We start from the raw sequence: 9,535 nt of genomic DNA, 5'->3' as shown, positions 1-9,535 counted from the left end.
TTACGAAATACGACGAACCACTTTTCCGACTGTGACGTCACAGGAGGTTCATGTTTACTTTTACACACTCAGTTATAATGACGTTTAGTTTGAGTAGTGGACAGTTTGACGAGTTTTCATCAAATGATACTAGCTTGGACGATTAGAGCTCACCAGAAAGAGACAATTATGGTGAAGGGATTCACTCCATCCAGTTTGAACCGCTGGTGACCGGCGATGGTGATGGCAGTCCTAAAGATCATACTTCGGGGAAGAAATGACGCTGTGGAAGCTACACAAGAACTGGATGTTGGCGAATGGTAAACATTTTTATATTGTATTTACTTGTCAGGCCTTAAATATCGACGGGTGTTCAATGTATTGTGCACTTTTATGAATTTTGTTCATTTAATAGTTCTTTGTTTAATACATTATAAGCGGTAAAAAGCTGTTGACAGAGCTGTTTCGGATAAAAATAATGTCGGGTTGAAATTAAATGTTTATTTTGACCAATAGTATGACACTCTCATAACATTCGCAAAACCTTAAGTCATAAGGTGAAACAATAATTTCTATTTTCCATGTGTACATGTTACAACAGCCAAATGATAGCAACTACTGTAGAGTTCTGGTGTTGCTTTAGAGTCACCAGAATATCAGTCAAGATGGAAGAGCACAAGATAGAAATCGGATGTAGCCTTAGTTGCATTACTGCTGATCGGGGGTTCAGTACGGTCTGCCTTGATAGTTATAAACTGAGAACAGCTTATTTTCAGTATAGTCATCAGTATGGTGAAAGGGAAGAGGAGGTTGTTAATAGGTTGGTGCACTTTATACTGTATGCACATTCTTAATATGTTTTAAATAATCACCCCAGTGGTAGAACATGAATAAAAATAACATTTTGATTAAATTTTTGATGTTGCTTTTGTTATTCAGGGATTATCTATATGACTGTAAAATGTATAGATGTTTTCAATATCAGATAATTCCAATTATTTTTCTTTACATTTGAAGTAAAACTAAAAAAGTGCCCAGCTCAAATTACTCTTTACATGTAAATTTCCCATTACTTTTGAATTTTATATCTGTTAATGTTTCAGAAGACACATATATACTGCGTATCGGCCGCTGGCCACATGGTTTCGAGGTTACCTTGAGAAGGATGTTCGGATGGTCCTGCCATCTTGTGATGTGGTCAATTAAGGACTACATACCCATCTGAAGAAAATGAAGGGCTCCACTTTGCCGGATAAGGACATTTTTATACTGAACAGTTGTTAATCACGTGGGAGAAAATGTTACATGTGGGATGGAGTTCCTTTGACAAATAGTTATGATAACTGTCACGAAGTTCCTTGACTACGTTACAGATTTCTGTGGAAAACATTTCGATATACCTGAAAAACTCGCGTGAAAAATCATATTTTACCTTTAAATAGGGAGTTTGAGGTACTTAATTAAACTCTGATAATTAAGCTTGCCCTACATATTGTTTTATATTTCAAATAAAAACCCATTTAGTCCATTTTTCATCGTCTTTTTAAAAAATCTGGTAGTTTTTTACAGTTCCTTCCCCGTGTTAATATTACAAGTGTTTTTGTTTGTTTATATAAAAGGTTATTTTGTAAAGGTTGTTTCTTTTTACATTGTTACAATTGCAGCTAAATGACATCTTTTTCACAATAAATTTAACCAGAACTTGCCAGCCTGTCGGCAACACTAGCACACAGGTTGAATATAATTTAAAAAAAACAATACATTTTTAAGGTAAACTGCTGAACTCTGTATTCCATAAGAAGCTTTTATATGACACAAGAGTGTACATCCTATATCAATTTATAATGGTAGACTTAGTCTATTTCAATCCCTGCTGACAGCAATTATCATCAGCCAGTATGATCTACAAAAAATTATGATTATTGTCACTGATGAAGTAGTTACTTTTTAGGCAGTAAAATAAATAATAATTGCCTGTACTTTTTTTAAGAAGCTTCTCTTGTGAAGTGGCTTAAACAAATATTAAAGTGTAATGTTTCCTCGAGCATTTATCCAAGTCTTTTAAGAACTAACAAATTTCATAGATGAATAAAGATAATCTGTATGAAACTCATTATTTATTGAATCTCTTCTTTTTCTAAAATAAACTGTGCATGATTGTTTCCTTATGTATAACTTTCTATATAAGGTTAGGGTTAGTTTATAATAGGCAGTACATAATAATTGTTAGATAATAATCCCCACTCTCCATGTTTTCATCCTCCCCGAGAGCTTCATTTTATCCAAACAAATTAAAATGAAATTGAGATGATATTTGTAATTCATGCTATTACAATTTTTCCATAAAACAAACATGACTTGAAAGCCTGTTTTTTACCAGTTAATGAAAAACTAAACTCGTGTTTATTTTTCAATTTATACAAATTACAGTCGCATTACAGTATTAAAGTACTGTCTTATATACAGTTACAATATTTTAAAGGTGTTTAATCAACGTTTGGTTTGTTTGTTTGTGTCTTACAATTATCACTTGAAATCAAGCTTGCGAAATCAATGTGCAATCAAGCTGAAAGACCATTTCGACAAGTCACACTAAAATTCTATTTATTATAATAGTATTGTATGCAATAGATAGCCGAAAAATAGGTTTTTCATATGTTTTGTACTAATAAAAAATAAATAACAAATTTAAAAAGAAAATTGCTTAGTACTTCTAAAAAATATGTGTAGAAATTTTTAGATAAAATTGTCTTTCTCAATCTTGATAATTTAACGAGCAAAATACTTATTATTTATTCGCAAATATAGTCCCATTTTTGATACAAACATTTATAAGTCAATTTAAAGACTTCGCTTTTTCATTTTATTCACTTTTTTAAGGTTCTGTACACATGTTGTAATATATCATTTAAATTAACCTACTATTAAATGATTAAAAATCTAACACAAATAGCAAACAAATATGTCTTTATTTATTAAAATCATTATGCAATCAGATGAATCAAAAACTTGAAAATATTTGTCAGACTTTTTTTTATTTACATTAATACAAAAAATGACAGATATATATCTGTATAATAGGATGTTATACGACTGACAGGTGTTAAGTTTAACAGTTAATTCACTTACCCTTGGTGTCAATGATATGTTTATTTTTACATTGATACGAAGCTTAGATCACAAGCCTTTTGTCGGTGTAAGAATTTTAAAATTCGAGAATATAAAATATCGCAACGAACTTGAAGTTTTAAAACGGTTCTGTCTGTATTTTTCTAGCCATCGCAATATCGTGTTTACTCGCAATTCAGGACAGACAACTGTTGGTGTTCATTTGATATTCTTGGCTATTTATTCAGTTCAGGATTACCCATATTTTGATGTACTGAGTTTTCAAAATTTACGTTATATTTTTTTATTGGACAAATTAATACATTGGTTCTTATTTATATCTTATTAGAATCAATTTTTAGGCTGAATGATGCCACTTTATGAAATGAAGGCATAAGCATTTTGCAGCGCATTAGAAAATGCTAAAACATCCTTGCTTTTAATATGCAAAAATTAAATATATGAAATAAAAACAAAACGAACACACACAATAGTTTGATACAGATGCACAATGCAAGTGACTTTATTTTATCAAATTAGTTTTTCTTATCTTAAACATATTATTGTATCAAAAAGATATGTATTTCTTTACTGTTAATCACTTCTATATATGCAAATGATAGAAATGTTTTAGTTAATACATGCGAAAGCGATAAAAACGCCGCTTTGATAATGTGAGAGTGACGTTACAGTTTCTTTTGTAGTTTAAAACCTTCGTCTGAATAGGAAAAACAGGGTTTTCAGAAGCTAATGTAAAATAAGAATGTCTTGATGGCAAAGTTAGTAAAGTCATGAGAATGTCATACACATTAAATTTTATCACGAGATCGATCCTCACAAGTAGTCCCACTTTTTCGTGTTTTTATTTCCCTAATTTGTCAGAAAAATTACATTAGGATAATGAATAGGGATATAGAGGCAGTTTTGTTTTGATATAACATAATTTAGATATACATGTATACTGATTCCGAGAAGGTTACTCGACAATTGATAATGTTTATGTACTTCAAGCAGTTATTGACAAACAGTTATCAAAGCAAGGTGGTAAACTTTATGTAGCATTTATTGATTTCATGAAATGTTTCGATTTGATAAATAGACATAATATTTGGCAAGCTTTAAAACAAGCCGGTATAAAAGGTTAATTATACAATGCAATATTTGGTATGTATCGGTCGGTGCAAGCTTGTGTTAGAACTGATGCAGGGCTTACTGAATATTTCAGCTGTCCCATAGGTCTAAAACAAAGTTGCATGGCTTCGCCAATTCTATTTTTAGTTTTTATTGATGAATTAATTAAACGAATTGAAAATAGTGGAATCAGAGGTATCCAGCTGTTCCCAGATACAACTGAGTTATTATCTTTATTATTTGCAGATGATTTGGCCTAAGCTGCAGATACTGTTGCTAGCCTTCAGAAGTTATTGAATTTGGTAAAAGATTTCTGTGATGAAAAAAATGTAAAAGTTAATGCTGTAAAATCAAAAGTAATGGTTTTTCAGAATGGTGGGAAATTAGCGAAAGGCAAGAAATGGTTTTTTGATAATCAAATTCTTGAAGTTGTAAGCAATTTAAGTTACGTAGGTATAACATTAACACAACCGTTGTCCTTAAACAGAATGGCTAGTGAACAAGCGTATAAAGCAAAAAGAGTACTTATTTCTATACTTTCACAATTATATGACTACGGACAGTTATCCCCAAAAGTATTTTTTAATATTTTTGATACAAAAATTAGTCCTATTTTACTTTATGGATCAGAAATATGGGGTATACACAAGTTTATACAGCCAGAGATAGTGCATAACTATGCATGTAAAAGATATTTATGTGTGAAAAAATAACAACAATTTATGCAGGTGTCCTAGGTGACTGTGGGAGATTTCCTATGTTTATAAATTCTGCTAAAAGAGCTGTAAGATATTGGTGTAAAATACTCAAAATGGGTGAGCACAGATTAGTTAAAAAATGCTATTTTATGCAGTTGTATTATGATAGTACAGGAAAACTAATTGGTGTACTGGTATTCGTAATTTATTATGTAAAAATTGTTTAGGCTACATTTGGTATAATCAAACAGTCAATAATGAAGACTATTTCATAAATTCCTTTGTACAAAAATTAAAGGACCAATATCTACAAGAATGGCAAACAATTATAAATGATAGTTCTAAATGGTATGCGTATAGACAGTTTAAATGCAATATCGAACATGAATATTACTTAACAGTAGTGACAATTAGAAAATTCAGAAATGCTCTTGCCAAACTTCGGTTGTCCTCCCATGATTTAGAAATTGAAAAAGGTAGATACCAGAATATTTTAAGAGAACAAAGGATATGTAAATTATGTCACGAAGCAATTGGAAATGAATATCATTTTGTTTTAGTTTGTAAAAAGTTTTCTTTAATTTGAGAAAAATACATTAACAAAAAATTCTTTAATAATCCTAATAATAATAAATTTAATGTTCTAATGTGCTCTCGATCTGATAATGTAATAACAAATTTAGCTATGTATGTATATTATGCATTTAAAGAGAGAAATGAGATATTAAGTATTACAGATACTGACAGTTAGAAATCATTAGGATATACTTACTATATTGTTTAGATCATATTCTCGGAATCATTTTGTATGTTATAACACAGATACTTAAATTTGAAATTATTGTTATAAAATATTTGAGAATAGTTTTATAATATCATGAATGTTACTTTCAGGTATTGATTAGTTTGTTGTTTTCAATTTTGAAACATCAGTGTTGAATACGTTTGTACAGTGATGTGATAAATGGATTTACTTTTCATTTCGGGCAATGTTGTACAAAGTTCAAGACTGATAAAAACACTATTGCCTTTAATGTTAAGGCTATAGTATGTTTTCTTATTTTGCAATGAATAGCCATAAGTGAAGATCTTATGCTTTGTTTTTCGTTAAGATCGACACGCATTTTGGTAAATTATTCAACAATAGTTCTGTGTGTTTCAATATAAACATTATTAGGAATATACATCGATCTGTACTGACACCAGTCAAGAAATTATATGTTTATGTATATATTGTTGTAATGGGCCGGTGTCCAATATCAATAAATAAATTGTCATTGTCATTAAATATACATGTACGGATGATTTTGATTTCTGTCCTGTATAGTGTTTAGTATGAAATAGGCATAGTACTTTTGCAGTGCAAGAGTATTTCGCGCAAACGTAACTATAGTTGAAACATACTGTGTACATGTATCATTCATTCCGTGTAAGTTTGCACCAACTTGCTCAATAGGGCAAAATACAGCCACATTTAAAACAAAATGAGAAGTAAATAGAAAAAAGCACATAATTTATTATCTGTACAAGAAATAATACAAAATTTTCTAACTTGATTGATAATTATAAAGCAATATCTTTTAGAAAAAGGTGCATGAAATGATAAATATTTAAGAGTGACTCGATTTGGTTTAAACTTTATTAATTGAAATACTCCAATTATGAAGATAAAGTTCTTAAGCATATGACTTTAGAGTTCCCATTCACAATAAATAATCACACATGTTCTATTGTACAATCCCGAATTACGGTCATGTATACGTGCCACTTATATGTAAATGCATGCTTTAAGTGATATCTGTACCCTCTTTTATCTCGAAAATACAGCTCTGTATATATACCCTGTGTACAACTAAAAAAAAACGATTCGTATATCCGCTCTAAATATCGAAAATACAATTCCGTATATCCTCTCTACATGTAGAAAATACGATTCTGTATGTTATCTGTATATGTAGAAAATACGATTTATTTTATCCTCTGTATATGTAGAATATACGGTTCCATATCCTCTGTATACGTAGACAATACGATTCCATATATCCTTTATATGTAGAAAATACGATTCCGTATATCCTCTGCATATGTAGATTATATATTTTTTTTATTCGATGGGATTGTTTTTCAACTTCATTTTTATATAAATGTTGAATAATAAGTACGCTCCGATAATCTAAACGGATGCAAATGTAAAAATAACGTTCTGATATTTATTGACAAAACAGTTTTGATCCATTACGTACATGTTTGACATTTTTTCCAGGATTTTTTAATTTCTCCGTTGTTTTTCCTTGTCTCCAACACGAAAACCCTAGTAGTGAAGATGTTTTCTGTTGTGCATTTTTTCATTTGAAATAAACAAACTACATCTATTTGTTACGATTAATTTAATGGCTGATCAAGTTCAAGGTCAATTCAATGCAGTCTAAATGTCAACAAGCGAAGCGTATACACCAGCTCAGTATGGGCGGAGCGTTGCATTGTTTATCCGATATAATTGGATAATACACGTCACGCGTATACTTAACTTCATTTGCATACGCTAAAACGGTATGGGAAATAGAGTTTTTCACACGTTTATTGTTGTGTTTTGATTGCTGACACATGTGACATAACGAGGTGGCGTTCTCTAAAAACACAATTACTTGACAGGTAAAAGTGGTCGTTTAATGAAAAGATTGATGTCAATAAGGTGACTAATTAGCGGTCGCTGGTCGCGTTGAGCAAAAGTCGCTTAATACATTAAAGATATAGAGAGAAAATGATCGGGGGGAATTTAAAGTGGTCGTTTAAGACAAAAGTCGCTTAATACACGTGGTCGCATGGGCAAGTTAGACTGTATATTTTTCGCAGTGCAAGGTTAGATGTTTGTGGGTCAGTTGATAATTTACGGATGTCATTACACAATCTGGTGTTTGTTATTAGGTCCTCAACTTTGGAACATGCCTTAGTTCATGAAATACAAAACAATTACTTAGCTGCAACCTTAGAAATATATTGGGTAATGCACAAATGAATTAGGTATATCATTTTTATTACTAATGACGACAGGCTAAATGAAGGTTACATCATCCTTGATTGTGAATGATATCATATGTAATGCCATATTGTACATGTATAAAGACAAAAAATGATAGACAAGAACAATTAGGAAAGGCAGCGTTCAATGAATGCAAGAAACCCAACTGACCGAGCAACAAGAGCCAGTGGCAAGAGGCCCAGGAGGGCCACAAACAAAAACAGGTCAGGACACAAGGCAGAAATGGGCAGGTAAATTACTGAAATCATACATAAGAAAAATTAACTTGTAACTGATAAGACTCTAAAATAAAACAAAAACAAGATTGAATAATAGGCCCATAAGGTCAAAAGGCACAGGGGAAGGGGGCAGGAGACCCGGGGAAGGGGGAGGAATAAAAACTAGGGGCAAACGGGAAGATACTTACCGTAGACGAGAAAACAACAAGGGGCACACAAGTGGTATCAAAACAGTATGAAACAACGAAGACATGCTTCTGAGAAACACAGAGGGGCGCCGCCTTTTAACAGTCAGCAGCAAAAATACTGCTTGGGAGTTTAATGGTGCATCAAACAACACTCTTAGCCTCACCATGCTACTATAAACGAGACAATGTAAATAAAAAGAATCCCGGCCATGTAAAATTCTAACAGTTGTTATGGAGACAAAAAGTGAAATATGTAAAATATCGAAAAGCATATGTAGAAACATACAAAAGAAAAACCAATGATCATAAAAAAGAACTCAATCTCTTGAAGGAAAACAGAGCAACAAGAAAGATCACATACAATGGCCCGACGAAACAAGACAGAAGACAAACATTAAGGCAATTCATTCTCAAAGGGCTTTTAGAACTGTCCATCAGAGAGTCTCCCATTTTGTTTGTCAGGTGTAATCAAAAGAGGAAAGCGTAGCGTCCAACTGTAAATGGGATGAACAGTAGCCTACTGGTAATGAAAATATTCCACTCGTTAAAATCCTTTACATTGCTACAATCTCCAGCGAATCAAATTAACTGAGGTATATAAACCCCTTAAAATGTTGCAGGCATCCAAATGTCGATTATTTACAATACAAAATTAAAGTCATCTCTTTTATCATAGATTCTTGTGTTAATAGCATTCTTTTTGATTTTGATAATCAAGATCCAAAAATGAAGAAGTTAAATTTCAAGAATTAGTTTTATTAAAATAGATAAATACATAATCCCTAAAGAAAGCCCAACACGGCAAAATTGAAAATGTTGCAGGCTCGGTTTGATTGAGTCTGTTCATGGACGGTACTGGAAAGTGCAAGTTACCGTCCTCGCCCCCTAGCACCGGCTTAAGCAGAATTCAACATTTAAACATGAAATAGTACAATTTTGAATTTAGAAACATCCGCAGATGTGTTCATACGGCGGTTATCATGGAACCTTCAATGTGACACGTAAGTGCCATTCCATGAAAAGCGGCGTATGGTCCCCAAGTAATAGAAAGCGTGTGCCCTAAACGAGAAAACAATGGGCGGAACTAAATAAAATGGAATTTTGAAAGGAGATCAGAGGTTATGAAGCCTGCGTATCACAGATAAGACGTCAAAAGACAAATTTAAAAAGCAG

The 9,535-nt window shown here is 32.0% G+C and overlaps 1 protein-coding gene across 1 annotated transcript; it reads left to right on the top strand.

Annotated features, from left to right (window-relative positions):
• The first annotated feature begins 216 nt into the window (after nt 1–216).
• Nucleotides 217–1,185, top strand: LOC132753706 (uncharacterized). The gene is made up of 3 exons (XM_060744202.1): nt 217–299; nt 581–799; nt 1,083–1,185. Exons 1-3 carry the CDS (start codon nt 217–219, stop codon nt 1,183–1,185), a joined length of 405 nt encoding a protein of 134 aa, XP_060600185.1.
• The last annotated feature ends 8,350 nt before the right edge of the window (nt 1,186–9,535 follow it).

This window comes from Ruditapes philippinarum, unplaced genomic scaffold (genome assembly GCF_026571515.1).
Source record: "Ruditapes philippinarum isolate M1 unplaced genomic scaffold, ASM2657151v2 ctg6152_1_1_1_1, whole genome shotgun sequence".
NCBI classification, from domain to species: Eukaryota; Metazoa; Mollusca; class Bivalvia; order Venerida; family Veneridae; genus Ruditapes; species Ruditapes philippinarum.
Note: the sequence above shows the minus strand (reverse complement) of the source record. Positions and strands in the feature narration are given on the sequence as shown.